This window comes from Panulirus ornatus, chromosome 9, assembly GCF_036320965.1.
Source record: "Panulirus ornatus isolate Po-2019 chromosome 9, ASM3632096v1, whole genome shotgun sequence".
In the NCBI taxonomy this organism is placed as follows: Eukaryota; Metazoa; Arthropoda; class Malacostraca; order Decapoda; family Palinuridae; genus Panulirus; species Panulirus ornatus.
The window spans coordinates 28,880,721-28,899,219 of NC_092232.1; the positions used below are offsets into that span (position 1 = coordinate 28,880,721).

At 42.2% G+C, this 18,499-nt stretch overlaps 1 protein-coding gene across 1 annotated transcript in view; it reads right to left on the reverse strand.

The window, feature by feature from the left end:
* LOC139750304 (oxysterol-binding protein-related protein 1-like) overlaps positions 1-18,499 on the reverse strand; it is a 745,131-nt gene that overhangs the window by 65,956 nt on the left and 660,676 nt on the right. Inside the window, exons 21-22 of the mRNA XM_071664928.1 lie at positions 15,258-15,384; positions 105-248 (exon numbers count right to left, since the gene is read on the reverse strand). Of these exons, the coding sequence (XP_071521029.1) occupies positions 105-248; positions 15,258-15,384 (271 nt within the window). The remainder of the gene's footprint in view (positions 1-104; positions 249-15,257; positions 15,385-18,499) is intronic.

The window sequence follows — 18,499 nt, forward strand, 5'->3', positions numbered from 1 at the left end:
CCCCTGTGCCTGTAGCAAGCTACAGCCAACCTCACTTTCACCATATCTAGCCAGTCTGTAGGGTTTTGTGACGACCATCAGTATGTGTGTGTGTCAGTACCCACCTGTGATGAAGTGCTTGGCCTTGGATCTGCCTCCCACAGCACATTAGAGTTGGGGATGTCAATGCTATAGGTAGAGTCTGTCCTGGGGTAGCCACCTTCCACTGGTTCTTCAGGGGGTTCACCTTCTTCCAAGTCCACCCCACCCTGCAGCACAATATGACCAAAAACATTGGCATTATCATTGATTATAATTATTTTTTCATATTTGATTGCCATTTCATGCATTCGTAAAGTAGCATCATGAGCCAACAAAAACAGGCTCTGTTTCACTAATGTGCAAAACAGTGATCAAGTGCGCAATAATAAAGTGTGAAGGAGATGGAGTATTTTGATTTTCTGAAAGAGGGAACAGACAAAAGAGCCAAACAAGGAGTGCTCATCCTCCTTGAAGGCTTAGGCTGGGGTGTCTTAATGTCGGTGGATGTAACCAAAATGAGATGACAAAAGATAGGCAGTATGTCCGTGGAAAAAAACCTTGATGTTCTGGCTCTGAGTGAAACAAAGCTCAAGGGTAAAGGGGAAGAATGGCACGGAAATGTCTTAGAAGTAAAGTCAGGGTTGGTGAGAGGACAAGAGTTAAGGAAGGTGGAGCACTACCCCTGAAGCAGGTGTTGTGGGAGTGTGTGGAGGAGTGTAAGATGATGCATGCTAGACCCATGTGAGTAAAAATGAAAGTGGATGGCAATATATACCTGGCCATGAGAAGAAAGATCATGAGGGGCAAGTGATTTGGAAGTAGCTGGGTGAGTGTGTTAGCACTTTTGATGCAAGAGACCCAAGTATTATTGAAGGGTGATTTGAATATAAAGGTGAGTAATGTAGCAGTTGAGGGTATAATTGGAGAGGGGAGGAATGAGGTATTTAGCATTTTTTTTTTTTTTTTTCTTTATACTTTGTCGCTGTCTCCCGCGTTTGCGAGGTAGCGCAAGGAAACAGACGAAAGAAATGGCCCAACCCCCCCCATACACATGTACATACACACGTCCACACACGGAAATATACATACCTACACAGCTTTCCATGGTTTACCCCGGACGCTTCACATGCCTTGATTCAATCCACTGACAGCACGTCAACCCCTGTATACCACATCGCTCCAATTCACTCTATTCCTTGCCCTCCTTTCACCCTCCTGCATGTTCAGGCCCCGATCACACAAAATCCTTTTCACTCCATCTTTCCACCTCCAATTTGGTCTCCCTCTTCTCCTCGTTCCCTCCACCTCCGACACATATATCCTCTTGGTCAATCTTTCCTCACTCATTCTCTCCATGTGCCCAAACCATTTCAAAACACCCTCTTCTGCTCTCTCAACCACGCTCTTTTTATTTCCACACATCTCTCTTACCCTTACGTTACTTACTCGATCAAACCACCTCACACCACACATTGTCCTCAAACATCTCATTTCCAGCACATCCATCCTCCTGCGCACAACTCTATCCATAGCCCACGCCTCGCAACCATACAACATTGTTGGAACTACTATTCCTTCAAACATACCCATTTTTGCTTTCCGGGATAATGTTCTCGACTTCCACACATTTTTCAAGGCTCCCAAAATTTTCGCCCCCTCCCCCACCCTATGATCCACTTCCGCTTCCATGGTTCCATCCGCTGACAGATCCACTCCCAGATATCTAAAACACTTCACTTCCTCCAGTTTTTCACCATTCAAACTCACCTCCCAATTGACTTGACCCTCAACCCTACTGTACCTAATAACCTTGCTCTTATTCACATTTACTCTTAACTTTCTTCTTCCACACACTTTACCAAACTCAGTCACCAGCTTCTGCAGTTTCTCACATGAATCAGCCACCAGCGCTGTATCATCAGCGAACAACAACTGACTCACTTCCCAAGCTCTCTCATCCCCAACAGACTTCATACTTGCCCCTCTTTCCAAGACTCTTGCATTTACCTCCCTAACAACCCCATCCATAAACAAATTAAACAACCATGGAGACATCACACACCCCTGCCGCAAACCTACATTCACTGAGAACCAATCACTTTCCTCTCTTCCTACACGTACACATGCCTTACATCCTCGATAAAAACTTTTCACTGCTTCTAACAACTTGCCTCCCACACCATATATTCTTAATACCTTCCACAGAGCATCTCTATCAACTCTATCATATGCCTTCTCCAGATCCATAAATGCTACATACAAATCCATTTGCTTTTCTAAGTATTTCTCACATACATTCTTCAAAGCAAACACCTGATCCACACATTCTCTACCACTTCTGAAACCACACTGCTCTTCCCCAATCTGATGCTCTGTACATGCCTTCACCCTCTCAATCAATACCCTCCCATATAATTTACCAGGAATACTCAACAAACTTATACCTCTGTAATTTGAGCACTCACTCTTATCCCCTTTGCCTTTGTACAATGGCACTATGCACGCATTCCGCCAATCCTCAGGCACCTCACCATGAGTCATACATACATTAAATAACCTTACCAACCAGTCAACAATACAGTCACCCCCTTTTTTAATAAATTCCACTGCAATACCATCCAAACCTGCTGCCTTGCCGGCTTTCATCTTCCGCAAAGCTTTTACTACCTCTTCTCTGTTTACCAAATCATTTTCCCTAACCCTCTCACTTTGCACACCACCTCGACCCAAACACCCTATATCTGCCACTCTGTCATCAGACACATTCAACAAACCTTCAAAATACTCATTCCATCTCCTTCTCACATCACCACTACTTGTTATCACCTCCCCATTTACGCCCTTCACTGAAGTTCCCATTTGCTCCCTTGTCTTACGCACCCTATTTACCTCCTTCCAGAACATCTTTTTATTCTCCCTAAAATTTACTGATAGTCTCTCACCCCAACTCTCATTTGCCCTTTTTTTCACCTCTTGCACCTTTCTCTTGACCTCCTGTCTCTTTCTTTTATACTTCTCCCACTCAATTGCATTTTTTCCCTGCAAAAATCATCCAAATGCCTCTCTCTTCTCTTTCACTAATACTCTTACTTCTTCATCCCACCACTCACTACCCTTTCTAAACAGCCCACCTCCCACTCTTCTCATGCCACAAGCATCTTTTGCGCAATCCATCACTGATTCCCTAAATACATCCCATTCCTCCCCCACTCCCCTTACTTCCATTGTTCTCACCTTTTTCCATTCTGTACACAGTCTCTCCTGATACTTCTTCACACAGGTCTCCTTCCCAAGCTCACTTACTCTCACCACCTTCTTCACCCCAACATTCACTCTTCTTTTCTGAAAACCCATACTAATCTTCACCTTAGCCTCCACAAGATAATGATCAGACATCCCTCCAGTTGCACCTCTCAGCACATTGACATCCAAAAGTCTCTCTTTCGCACGCCTGTCAATTAACACGTAATCCAATAACGCTCTCTGGCCATCTCTCCTTTAGCATGATGAGTAGAAAATGGTGAAAAGCTGGTGGTGACTGGGAATACCTAGTTTAAAAGAGGGAAATACACATGCATTTGCAAGTTAATAAGAAAGATGATCAACAGGCATTATGGATTACGTATTCATTGATAGACCTGTAAAAGATTTTTGCACGTAAATGTGCTGAGAGGGGCAGCTAGTGGGATATCTGATCACTATTTTGTGGAGGTGAGAGTAAAGATCTGAACAGGATTTCTGAAAAGAGGAAACAATATCAGTGAGAAGAAAGTTGTGAGAGTAAGTGAGCTTGTCAAAGAGATTTGTGTGAAGAAATACCAGGAAAATGGCAAAAGGTGAGAGCATACAGAGTGGGGGGTATATTCAGGGATTGCTACTATTTGTGAGAAACGGATTTGGTATGAGAAAAGTGGAATGTGGGCAGATTGTAAAGGGTAGTGAGTGGTGGGATGAAGAAGTTGCTAGTGAAAGAGAAAAGAGAGGTGTTTGGATAGTATTACAAGGAAGGAGTGCAAGTGGCTGGGAAATATGTAAGAGAGAGCACCAGGAGGTCAAGAGGAAGGTGCAGGGGTCAAAAAAAGAGAGATTGGGTGAGTATGAGTAAACTTTAGGGAGTGTAAGATGTGTTGAAAACAAAAGAACAAATAGAACCACTAGTGAAGGGGGCAGGCAAAAGGGGAAGTGGTAACAGGTGAGGAAGTGAGGAGATGGAGTTAGTATTTTGAGGACTGATGAATATGTTTGATGATAGTGGCAGATGTAGGGCAGGTGAGGAAGTGAGGAGATAGAGTGAGTATTTTGAGGACTGATAAACATGTTTGATGATAGAGTGGCAGATGTAGGGCAGGTGAGGAAGTGAGGAGATGGAGTGAGTATTTTGAGGACTGATGAATATGTTTGATGATAGAGTGGCAGATGTAGGGCAGGTGAGGAAGTGAGGAGATGGAGTGAGTATTTTGAGGACTGATGAATATGTTTGATGATAGAGTGGCAGATGTAGGGTAGGTGAGGAAGTGAGGAGATGGAGTGAGTATTTTGAGGAATGATAAATATGTTTGACGATAGGGTGGCAGATGTAGGGCAGGTGAGGAAGTGAGGTGGAGTGAGTATTTTGAGGACTGATGAATATGTTTGATGATAGAGTGGCAGATGTAGGGCTTTTGGATCAAGGTGGTATGTAAAATGAAACAGTCATGTGGTCTGGTTTGGAGAGTGGTTTGAAGAGGAGAGAAAAGGTGGTGAAAGTCATATGTAAGAAGAAATGTGGCACAACAGCTGGGGTGGATGGTACTGCAGCTAAATTTATCAAGAAAGGGGGTGACTGTGTTGTTGGTAGGTTAGTCAGGATTTTCAATGTATGTTTGGATCATGGTGAAGTGCATGAGGATTGGCAAAATGCATGTATAAAGGCATGGGGAAAAAGGTGAATGTTCAAACTACAAAGGTATAATTTTGTTGAGTGTACCTGATAAGTTGTATGGTAGGGTAGTGACTGAGAGGGTGAAAGCATGCAAAGACCATCATTTTGGAAAAGAGCAGTGTAGTTACAGAAATGGGAGAGGATGTGTGGATCACGTGTTTGCTTTATATAATGTGTGAGAAATACTTAGAGAAACAGACGGATTTATATGAGGAAATTACGGATCTGGAGGAAGCATAAGGTAGGGATGAGAGAAATGCCTTGTGGTAGGTCTTAAGAATATACAGTATGGGAGGGAAGCCACTTGAATTGGTGAGTTTTTATCAAGGGTGTAAGGCATGCGTACGAACAGAAAGAGAGGAGAGTGAAATTTCAAGTGAAAGCTGGTCTGAGGCAGGGTTGTGTGATGTCATCATGGCTGTTTAATCTATTCATGGATGGGGAGGAGAGGGAAATAAATGGGAGAGTCTTGGAGAGAGGCTGTGAGTTTACAGTCTGTAGGGAATGAGAGAGCCAGGAAAGTGAGTTAGTTGTTTGCTGATACAATGCATGTGGCAGATTCGAGTGAGAAACTTCAATAGTTTTTGACTGAGTTTGGAAGGATGTGTGAATGGAGAAAGTTGAGAATAAATGTGAATAAAAGAAAGGTTATTAGGTTCAGTGTGGTTAAGGGACAGGTTAGTTGGGGTGTAAGTTTGAAAAGAGAAAAATTAGAGGAAGTAGTGTTTTAGATACCTGGGAGTGAACATGCCATTACAAGCATGGTTACAGAGGATGGAAGAGGATACAAATACAAGGGCCTATAGCAAATAGGTGGGTAAGGAGGGCAGTAATGAGGCTGAAGGTAGGAGAGGCACCTAGAGTAGATGGGATTACAGCTGAAATGCTGAAGTATGAAGGAGAAAGTGTGTTAGAGTGGATGCATCAGATCTGTAATTTAGCATAGTAACAGAAAGTTGTCCCTGAGGATTGAATGAAAGCTATTATTGTTCCTTTATTCAAAGGAAAAGGTGCAAAGGATGTATGTGGCACCTATAGGGGAATAAATCTGTTAAGTATATTACAAGTGTATACAAGAATAATGACCGACAGAGTGATGGAAGTGACAGAATGCAGAATACGTGAAGAGCATGGGGTTTTTAGGAAAGGTAGATGTGTGGATCAGGTATTTGTGGCAAAGATGACCTTGGAAAAGTATTTAGCGATACATAATAAGACGAATGCAGTTTTTATGGATCTGGAGAAAGTGTATGACAGAGCTGAGAGGGACGTGCTAAGGATACATGTGATAGGGGGAACAACTGTTAGATGGTGTGAAAGCCTTCTGCAGAGGAAAAAATGCATGTGTAAGAGTGGATGAAGAGCTGAGTGAAAGTTTTGGTATATATGTGGGTGTGAGGCAGGGCTGTGTGATGTCACCATGGCTTTTTAACATGTATAAGGATGAAGTGATAAGAGAGATGAAAGCAAAATTAGGGAAAAAGAGGGTAGAGAAGGAGTGTTGCAGTGAGATACGGTAGCTAGTGGCAAGTCTATCTGCAGATGATACTGTGTTGTTTGCATAGAGTGAAAGGAAGCTGCAGATGGTTATAATGTGTTTCATGATGTGTGCAAGTATCTGCGGTTGAAGGTAAATATAAGTAAAAGTAAAGTAATGGTGTTTGATACAAAACAGAGTGAATGTATAGATTTCATAAACCATGTGGAATGAAACAAGAAAGCGTACTAAACTGTGCTTTGGATACTGTGGGAGAAAGACTGAAAGAGTTGAGAAAATTTAAGCATTTGGAGCTGTCATGGGTAAGTTTGGTGGCATGAAAGGAGAGATAAGAGACAAAGCAGTACAGGGTAGAAGAGTCACCGGGTCCCTTGATAGAATAATAAAGGGTAGAGGTGTAAGTATGGAAGTGAAGAGGGGATCATGAGACTGCATATTCCTCCCAAACCTGATCTATGCAACTGAAACAAGGACATGGAATGAGTCACAAAGGTCAAGAATCCAGGTTGTGGAAATGAGTGATTTGACAGGAGCATGTGGAAAGGCATGGAATGTAAAGGCAATGAATTGTGGAGTGGTAGAATGGGTGAAATGTAATACTTTGAGATGGTTTGCACATGTGGAAAGAGTGCAAGACAGAGTTTACAAGGGGAAAGTATGATAGTACAATTAATGGAATTGGTGTGAGAAGATAATTACTTGTGACATAAGCACATACAGTGGAAAAATTCTGGATGGAGTGAAATGGTGGAAGAACACATGGAATGGTGTATGTAAGGGAAGCATGTAAGGACACTGATGAGTGGAGACTCTTTTGCCATGTCCACCCCCTTGATGAGTGTTCCTAGAGGGAATGGGCAACACAGACATATTTACAGATACATAAAACATGGCAGTGAATGACATCTTGGAAGCAGAAGTGAGTCATAGGGTGGGTGTAGGGAGTAAAATCTAGGAGCTCTGAAGAAGGTATGGAAATAGAGATATTCATCTGGGAAGGCAATACATAGCATGTTTGAAGGTACAGGAGTCCTAACATCATTACACAGATTCATGGCATGGACTATGCATAAGGCTGTGTGGAGGACAATGGATGTAATGGACATGAAATGTTTGATGACTACATGTGGTGTGAGGTGGTTTGATCGAGTAAGACTTGAAAGGGAAGGAGGAAGGTGAGGTAACAAAAAGAGTGTTGTTGAGAGACCTGAAGAGGGGGTACTGAAATTATCTACACATATGGAGAGAATGAGTGAGGAAAGGCTAATTAAGAGGATATATGTGTTAGAGGTGGAGGGAACAAGGAGATCGGGGAGACCAAACTAGAAGTGGAAGGATGGGATGCAAGAGAATTGAGCAATCAGGGCATGAGCATGCTGGAGGGTGAGTGTGCATGGTATTCAGTGAACTGGAACGATGTAGTAAACAGGTGTCAATGTGCTGTTGATGGAATGAACCAGGGCATGTGAAGCATATAGGGTAAACCATGGAAAGATCCTTGGGGACTGGATGTGCATAGGCAGCTGTGGTTTTGGTGCATTACTCATGACAACAGGAGAAAAGATTTGGGAAGATGCAGCTTTTCTTCTTCTGTTCCTGGTGCTACTTTGCTAATGTTGGAAATGTTGATCAATTATGAGAAAAAAAATTACTACTTTCATTGAAATTATTTTGTATGTGACATATAGGGATCTGGAGTAGCCATATGATAGGGTTGATAAAGATGCTCTTTGGAAGGTATTAAGAATATACAGTATGAGAGGCAAGCTGCTAAAAGCAGTGAGAAGTTTTTATCAAGGGTGTAAGGCATGTGTACGAGTAGGAAGAGAGGTGAGTGATTGGTTCGCAGTGAAGGTCGGTCTGCATCTGGGGTGCGTGATGTCACCATGAATATTTTATTTGTTTATAAATGGGGTGGTTAGGAAGATTAATGCAAGTTTTGGAGAGAGAGAGAGAGAGAGAGGGGGGGGGGGGGGGCAAGTATGCAGTCTGTTGTGGAGGAGACGGCCTGGGAAGTGGTCAGTTGTTGTTCATCAATGATACATAATTGGTGGAAGATTTGAATGAGAAACTGCAGAAATTAGTGACTGCAGGAGAAAGTTGAGTATAAATGTGAATAAAAGCAAAGTTACTAGGTTCAGCAGGGTTGAGGGACAAGTTAGTTAATATGTAAACTTGAATGGAGAAAAATTGGAAAAGAAGTGTTCTAGATATTTAGGAGTGGACTAGGCAGCAAATGGGACCATAAAAGTGGAAGTGAGTCATACGGTGGGGGAGGGGGGCGAAGGTTCTGGGAGTGACAAAGAATGTGCGGAAAGGTTCTAAGAGAGATGAAGAATGTGTGGAGAGCATGTTATCTTGGAGAGCAAAAATGGGTATGTCTGACGGAATAGCAGTTCCAACAATATTAAACGGTTGTGAGGCATGGGCTATAGACAGGGTTGTGTGGAAGAGGGTGGATGTGTTGGAAATGAAATGTTTGAAGAGAATATGTGGTGTGAGGTAGTTTGATCAAGTAAGTGATGAAAGAGTAAGAGAGATGTGTGGTTATAAAAAGTGTGGTTGAGAGAGCAGAAGAGAGTGTAATGAAATGGTTTGGATATTTGGTGAGAATGAGTGAGGAAAGGTTGACAAAAGAGGATATATGTGTCAGAGGTGGAGGGAACAAGGAAAACCAGGAGACCAAATTGGAGGAGGAAGGATGGAGTGCAAAAATTTTGAGCGATCGAGGTATGAACATGCAGGAAAGTGAAAGGCGTGCATGGAATAGCATGATTTGGAATGATGTGGTATACTGAGGTTGAGGTGCTGTCAATAGACTGAACCAGGGCATGTGAAACACCTGGGGTAAACCATGAAAAAGTCCGAGGAACCTGGATGTGGATAGGGAGCCGAGTGAGAAACTGCAGAAGTTAGTGACTGAGTTTGGAAAAGTGCATGAAAGGTGAAAGTTGAATATAAATGTAAATGAAAGCAAAATTATTAGGTTCAGCAGGGTTGAGGGACAAGTTAGTTAGGATGTAAACTTAAGAAAAATTGGAAAAGAAGTGTTCTAGATATTTAGGAGTGGACTAGGCAGCAAATGGGAGGACAGAAGTGGAAGTGGGTCATAGGGTGGGGTAGGGGGTGAAGGTTCTGGGAGTGATAAAGAATGTGTGGAAAGGTTCTGGGAGTGATGAAGAATGTGTGGAAAGAGAGAATGTTATCTTGGAGAGCAAAAATGGGTACGTCTGAAGGAATAGCAGTTCCAATAATTTTATTTGGTTGTGAGGATGGGTTATAGATAGGGTTGTGCAGAGGAGGATGAAAGTGCTGGAAATGAGCTGCTTGAAGAGAATATGTGATGTGAGGTATACTACATTGTTCTAATTCACTATTACTTGCACGCCTCTCACTCTCTTGTATGTTCAGGCCCCAACTGCTCAAAATCTTTTTCATTCCATCCTTCCACTTCCAATTTAGTCTCCCACTTCTCCTTGTCCCCTCCACCTCTGACACATACATCCTCTTTGTCAATCTTTCCTCACTCATTCTCTCCATGTGAACAAACCATTTCAAAACACACTCTTCTGCTCTCTCAACCACATATCTCTCTTACCCTTTCATTACTTACTCGATCAAACCACCTCACACCACATACTGTCCTCAAACATTTCATTTCCAACACATCCACCCTCCTCCGCTCAACCCTATCTATAGACCATGCCTCACAACCATATAATATTGTTGTAACCACTATTCCTTCAAACATACCCATATTTGCTCTCAGAGATTATGTTCTCGCCTCCCAAACATTCTTCAATGCTCCCAAAATATTCACCAATCCTTTTTCAGCACATAAATCTACAAGCTCTTCCTCATTCCCATTTACAATGCTGAACACCCCATGTACACCAATTATACCCTCAACTGCCACATTACTCACCTTTGAATTCAAATCACCCATCACTATAACCCGGTCTTGTGCATCAAGGCTGCTAACACACTCATTCAGCTGCTCCCAAAACACTTGCCTCTCATAATCTTTCTTCTCATGCCATGACCAGGTGCATAGACACCAACAATCACCCATCTCTCTCCATCCACTTTCAGTTTTACTTTCATCAATCTAGAGTTTACAATCTCACACTACACCACATACTCCCACAACTCCTGCTTCAGGAGTAGTACTACTCCTTCCTTTGCTCTTGTCCTCTCACCAACCCCTGACTTTACTCCCAAGACATTCCCAAACCACTCTTCTTCTTTACCCTTGAGCTTCGTCTCAGAGCAAAAACATCCAGGTTCCTTTCCTCAAACATACTACCTATCTCTCCTTTTTTGTCATCTTGGTTACATCCACACACATTTAGACATCCCAGTCTGAGACTTTGAGGAGGATTAGCACTTCCTGCATGACTCCTTCTTCTGTTTCCCCTTTCAGAAAGTTAAAATACAAGGAGTGGAGGGTTTCTAGACCCCCGCTCCCATCCCCCTTAGTCGTCTTCTAAGACATGTGGGGAATGCATGGGACATATTCTTTCTCCCCTATCCCGAGGGATAAAATATATAAATAAACACACACACACACACACACACACACATATATATATATATATATATATATATATATATATATATATATATATATATATATATATATATATATATATATTTTTTTTTTTTTGCTTTGTCGCTGTCTCTCGCGTTTGCGAGGTAGCGCAAGGAAACAGATGAAAGAAATGGCCCAACCCACCCCCATACACAATGTATACACACACACGTCCACACACGCAAATATACATACCTACACAGCTTTCCATGGTTCACCCCAGACGCTTCACATGCCTTGATTCAATCCACTGACAGCACGTCAACCCCGGTATACCACATCGATCCAATTCACTCTATTCCTCGCCCTCCTTTCACCCTCCTGCATGTTCAGGCCCCGATCACACAAAATCTTTTTCACTCCATCTTTCCACCTCCAATTTGGTCTCCCACTTCTCCTCGTTCCCTCCACCTCCGACACATATATCCTCTTGGTCAATCTTTCCTCACTCATTCTCTCCATGTGCCCAAACCATTTCAAAACACCCTCTTCTGCTCTCTCAACCACGCTCTTTTTATTTCCACACATCTCTCTTACCCTTACGTTACTTACTCGATCAAACCACCTCACACCACACATTGTCCTCAAATATCTCATTTCCAGCACATCCATCCTCCTGCGCACAACTCTATCCATAGCCCACGCCTCACAACCATACAACATTGTTGGAACCACTATCCCTTCAAACATACCCATTTTTGCTTTCCAAGATAATGTTCTCGACTTCCACACATTCTTCAAGGCTCCCAGGATTTTCAGCCCCTCCCCCACCCTATGATCCACTTCCACTTCCATGGTTCCATCCACTGCCAGATCCACTCCCAGATATCTAAAACACTTTACTTCCTCCAGTTTTTTCCATTCAAAATTACCTCCCAATTGACTTGACCCTCAACCCTACTGTACCTAATTACCTTGCTCTTATTCACATTTACTCTTAACTTTCTTCTTTCACACACTTTACCAAACTCAGTCACCAGCTTCTGCAGTTTCTCACATGAATCAGCCACCAGCGCTGTATCATCAGCGAACAACAACTGACTCACTTCCCAAGCTCTCTCATCCCCAACAGACTTAATACTTGCCCCTCTTTCCAAAACTCTTGCATTCACCTCCCTAACAACCCCATCCATAAACAAATTAAACAACCATGGAGACATCACACACCCCTGCCGCAAACCTACATTCACTGAGAACCAATCACTTTCCTCTCTTCCTACACCTACACATGCCTTACATCCTCGATAAAAACTTTTCACTGCTTCTAACAACTTTCCTCCCACACCATATATTCTTAATACCTTCCACAGAGCATCTCTATCAACTCTATCATATGCCTTCTCCAGATCCATAAATGCTACATACAAATCCATTTGCTTTTCTAAGTATTTCTCACATACATTCTTCAAAGCAAACACCTGATCCACACATCCTCTACCACTTCTGAAACCACACTGCTCTTCCCCAATCTGATGCTCTGTATATGCCGCCTTCACCCTCTCAATCAATACCCTCCCATATAATTTACCAGGAATACTCAACAAACTTATACCTCTGTAATTTGAGCACTCACTCTTATCCCCTTTGCCTTTGTACAATGGCACTATGCATGCATTCCGCCAATCCTCAGGCACCTCACCATGAGTCATACATACATTAAATAACCTTACCAACCAGTCAATAATACAGTCACCCCCTTTTTTAATAAATTCCACTGCAATACCATTCAAACCTGCTGCCTTGCCGGCTTTCATCTTCCGCAAAGCTTTCACTACCTCTTCTCTGTTTACCAAATCATTTTCCCTAACCCTCTCACTTTGCACACCACCTCGACCAAAACACCCTATATCTGCCACTCTATCATCAAACACATTCAACAAACCTTCAAAATACTCACTCCATCTCCTTCTCACATCACCACTACTTGTTATCACCTTCCCATTTGCGCCCTTCACTGAAGTTCCCATTTGCTCCCTTGTCTTACGCACTTTATTTACCTCCTTCCAGAACATCTTTTTATTCTCCCTAAAATTTGATGATACTCTCTCACCCCAACTCTCATTTGCCCTCTTTTTCACCTCTTGCACCTTTCTCTTGACCTCCTGTCTCTTTCTTTTATACATCTCCCACTCAATTGCATTTTTTCCCTGCAAAAATTGTCCAAATGCCTCTCTCTTCTCTTTCACTAATAATCTTACTTCTTCATCCCACCACTCACTACCCACCACTCACTACCCTTTCTAATCAACCCACCTTCCACTCTTCTCATGCCACAAGCATCTTTTGCGCAATCCATCACTGATTCCCTAAATACATCCCATTCCTCCCCCACTCCCCTTACTTCCATTGTTCTCACCTTTTTCCATTCTGTACTCAGTCTCTCCTGGTACTTCCTCACACAAGTCTCCTTCCCAAGCTCACTTACTCTCACCACCCTCTTCACCCCAACATTCACTCTTCTTTTCTGAAAACCCATACAAATCTTCACCTTAGCCTCCACAAGATAATGATCAGACATCCCTTCAGTTGCACCTCTCAGCACATTAACATCCGAAAGTCTCTCTTTCTCGCGCCTGTCAATTAACACGTAATCCAATAACGCTCTCTGGCCATCTCTCCTACTTACGTATACTTATGTATATCTCGCTTTTTAAACCAGGTATTCCCAATCACCAGTCCTTTTTCAGCACATAAATCTACAAGCTCTTCACCATTTCCATTTACAACACTGAACACCCCATGTATACCAATCATTCCCTCAACTGCCAAATTACTCACCTTTGCATTCAAATCACCCATCACTATAACCCGGTCTCGTGCATCAAAACCACTAACACACTCATTCAGCTGCTCCCAAAACACTTGCCTCTCATGATCTTTCTTCTCATGCCCAGGTGCATATGCACCAATAATCACCCATCTCTCTCCATCAACTTTCAGTTTTACCCATATTAATCGAGAATTTACTTTCTTACATTCTATCACATACTCCCACAACTCCTGTTTCAGGAGTACTGCTACTCCTTCCCTTGCTCTTGTCCTCTCACTAACCCCTGACTTTACTCCCAAGACATTCCCAAACCACTCTTCCCCTTTACCCTTGAGCTTCGTTTCACTCAGAGCCAAAACATCCAGGTTCCTTTCCTCAAACATACTACCTATCTCTCCATTAATATATATATATATATATATATATATATATATTAATGTAAAGTGGTTTGATCGAGTAAGTAATGAAAGGGTAAGAGAGACATGCGATAATAATAAAGAGTGTGGATGACAGAGCAGAAGAGGGCGTATTGAAATGGCTTAGTCACATGTAGAGAATGACTGAGGAAAGATTGACAAAGACGATATATGTGTTAGACGTGGAGGAAACGAGAAGTGGGAGAACAAACTGAGGTGGAAGGATGGAGTGAAAAAGATTTTGAGTGATATATATATATATATATAATTTTAGCACAAGTCAACATCTCTTGGTTATCCTCAGGGCCCAACACTTCATAGGTTCCTCCCACACCCACTTTTTTATATCTCAAAATAAATACAAGTCTTTCAGTTTCATTATACCATACTCAATGCCTACAAATCCCAGCTCATCCAGGATCTCCCTACCAAAGTCCTGGACCACATCTTAAGTTTCCACGAAGAAACACATCTATGTGCAAAGTTTCTAACACACACTTTCCTCTCCTAAGGGAAAACAGATTCTGTTTCCAGTGACATTTCCCTCCATCTTACATTTGCTTCACCCACCCAACATCAACCAGTTTCCTTCACCAAAGCTGACACCTTCCAGCATCTTCACACCTGTCAACACCTAGCAGTCTCCTAAACTTTCATGATGCCCATTTTGCATCAGTAATATCAAAGCCCCAAAGCTATCCTCACCAAGATTTACATTTACTAGTTTCCCTCAGCAACACTTTCCTGTTTTCCTAACCAAATTACCCAATGTCTCCTTACCAATATTTATCAATTTATCCTCTCTCATCAATAATGATCTACATTTCTTTGGTTGTCTCAGCCATAGCTGTGTTTACCAGGTTCCTTCACCATATTCGTATCCCAGTTCGCCATATAAACATGTACATTTAGTAGTTTCCCATCACACTGTCTCTACATCCCCTCACAAATGCCCCCATTTGTCAGTTTCCCTTCTCCAGCACCTTCATCCCCCATCTTCCACAACCACCACCTAGGCTCCCATATATCACAGTACATACCTCCACATCTGAACTCATCCTGAAGGAGGATGTGATGGTGTTGAGCTTCTTGAAGACTTTTCTGGGGGCGTGGGCTGGGCTGGCACTTCCCACTGATCCATCCTCAGTTTTCTTCTTCTCACTCCGTCTGTGACGGAAGGACACACAAGAGGTCAGAAGTGAGCCAAGAGATATATTATGTGGCAGGTAATGAGATGTATCAGTAAGGATGGTAAGGTTGGAAATGAGATACATGTGGATGGAATGAGTGCTGAGGATCAGAGCAAGATTTTCATATGTTGGATGACTAATATATCACCATCTTGTTAATAATCTCAACACAAACATTCATCAGTTTCAAATGAAGTACCAATGTACACATCATATGAATCACAAATGACCCAACTCCATGAATTAGAATATGGGACTCTATGGATTAGCCTTTGATCTTGAATCCAGAGGAAAACCTGAAATATTGCTCCTGGTCCTGAGGAGCAAGGATGGCATGCCTCTGAGAACTAAGGTTTCTGCTCCCCTATTATTTTGCTTTATACAAAATCTCACATTTTTCATACAAAAGAAACCTTAAAAAAAGACAAAAAGAAACCAACACACATACACACACACACACACTTGGCATAGGCTAGGGTGTGTGTGTGTGTGTGTGTGCATACTACATAGGAATAAAGACATGATGCATATATACAAGGTTGAGATATGGGGCAACAAGAGTGAAAAATTCTCACCTCATAACACAAATAGCAATTGCAAACAGTAATCACACTGACACACACACACACACACACACACACACACACACACACACACACACACACACACACACACACACACACATAAAGATATGGGGCCCCACGAGTAAAACTCCCTCCCCATAAAGTAAATATATCTAATTATTATTACACACAGGTTGTGTCAATGCAGGATGATGTAGGGGAAGTTGTACTTTAGGGGTGAGGGTGGTGCAGTATGTCTGCGTCAGTGTGCTGTAGGAGAAAGGCTTTATTAAACCTATGGTGGAGGATTCTGTGAGTTTGTTATCACAAAGGCAACCACAGTGGTTCGAGTCCCTTCATGTATTTTTCTCTATCATTAAGAATCTGAAATGTGAATCCAAGAACTATGACAAAAGCAGCATATCTGAAGGAGATATTGCCCTAAACTGTCCATGGCTAAATCCACTCCCTGCATGTTGAGAAAACTTCACTTAAATCACAATAAAACACCCACAGTGTATCTGAGGTATATATGAACATGACAGCCAGCGACCCGACACTTAAGAGGGTGGACCCTTCTAAGTGTGTATTTCACACCAGAACATTCCTTACTGTGATTTAACTCGAAGGTGCTCTGGCAACCTAGAGAACCGTTGTCACTCACTGGGACTTGTGCCAAGTAAAACTGTTCCAAAAAAATGAGAAGAAACATGGGTTTCACAGCAATTCCTTTTAGCTGGGTGGCTGGAAGGAGACAGACAGGCCCCTCATGTCCTCCCACCCTGCTTCTCCCACACCAGTTTTGAAAATCTATGGTTCACAGGGTGATGCTGCTATTAATGTAAAACAAATTAAAAAGTTTCTTACTTTGTAATATCACTGCTGGCAGACCAACACACTCTGTCTTCAAACAAAAAAAATCATCATTTGTCATCACAGCAGCTGGCAGCTCAGATTTAAATGCTATCAAAAAATATTCATAACTGTTGTAGGTATGATGCTTTGGTATCAACACCCAACAGCACAATCTGTGACCTTCTAAGCACAACAGTATGACCCATGAGCAAGAAGTACAAATCTTGAGCATGGCAGTGCAATGTCTGAGAGGATATATTCAATTGTCTAAGGTAAAGTATCTAAATCTTTCATTGATAAATTTCTTAAGTTGACTAGGAGTTGACTAGGAAATCATTTTACAGAGTTAACCCCAAAGCTCCCCTTGATACCAGGAAATCTTTTAGTAGTCCTATTTAGTAATAATTTTATGTTACTCCCCAAGTTACTCAAATCCCTTAATGTGAATGTGGTCTTCAGCAATAATAAGTGAGCTTGGGAAGGAGACTTGTGTGAGGAAGTACCAGGAGAGACTGAGTACAGAATAGAAAAAGGTGAGAACAAAGGAGGTAAGGGGAGTGGGGGAGGGATGGGATGTATTTAGGGAAGCAGTGATGGCTTGCGCAAAAGATGCTTGTGGCATGAGAAGCAAGGGAGGTGGGCAGATTAGAAAGGGTATTGAGTGGTGGGATGAAGAAGTAAGATCATTAGTGAAAGAGAAGAGAGAGGCATTTGGACGATTTATGCAGGGAAATAATGCACATGACTGGGAGATGTATAAAAGAAAGAGGCAGGAGGTCAAGAGAAAGGTGCAAGAGGTGAAAAAGAGGGCAAGTGAGAGTTGGGGTGAGAGAGTATCATCAAATTTTAGGGAGAATAAAAAGATGGTTTGGAAGGAGGTAAATAAAGTGTGTAAGACGAGGGAACAAATGGGAACTTCAGTGAAGGGCGCAAATGGAGAGGTGATAACAAGTAGTGGTGATGTGAGGAGATGGAGTGAGTATTTTGAAGGTTTGCTGAATGAGTTTGATGATAGAGTGGCAGATATAGGGTGTTTTGGTCGAGGTGGTGTGCAAAGTGAGAGGGTTAGGGAGAATGATTTGGTAAACAGAGAAGAGGTAGTAAAAGCTTTGTGGAAGATGAAAGCCGGCAAGGCAGAAGGTTTGGATGGTATTGCAGTGGATCTTATTAAAAAAAAGGGGGTTACTGTATTGTTGACTGGTTGGTAAGGTTGTTTAATGTATGTATGTTTAATGTATGTATGACTCATGGTGAGGTGCCTGAGGATTGGAGGAATGCTTGCATAGTGCCATTGTACATAGGCAAAGGGGATAAGAGTGAGTGCTCAAATTACAGAGGTGTAAGTTTGTTGAGTATCCCTGGGAAATTATATGGGAGGGTATTGATTGAGAGGGTGAAGGCATGTACAGAGCATCAGATTGGGGAAGAGCAGTGTGGTTTCAGAAGTGGTAGAGGATGTGTGGATCAGGTGTTTGCTTTGAAGAATGTATGTGAGAAATACTTAGAAAAGCAAATGGATTTGTATGTAGCATTTATGGATCTGGAGAAGGCATATGAGTTGATAGAGATGCTCTGTGGAAGGTATTAAGAATATGTGGTGTGAGAGGCAAGTTGTTAGAAGTAGTGAAAAGTTTTTATAAAGGATGTAAGGCATGTGTGCGAGTAGGAAGAGAG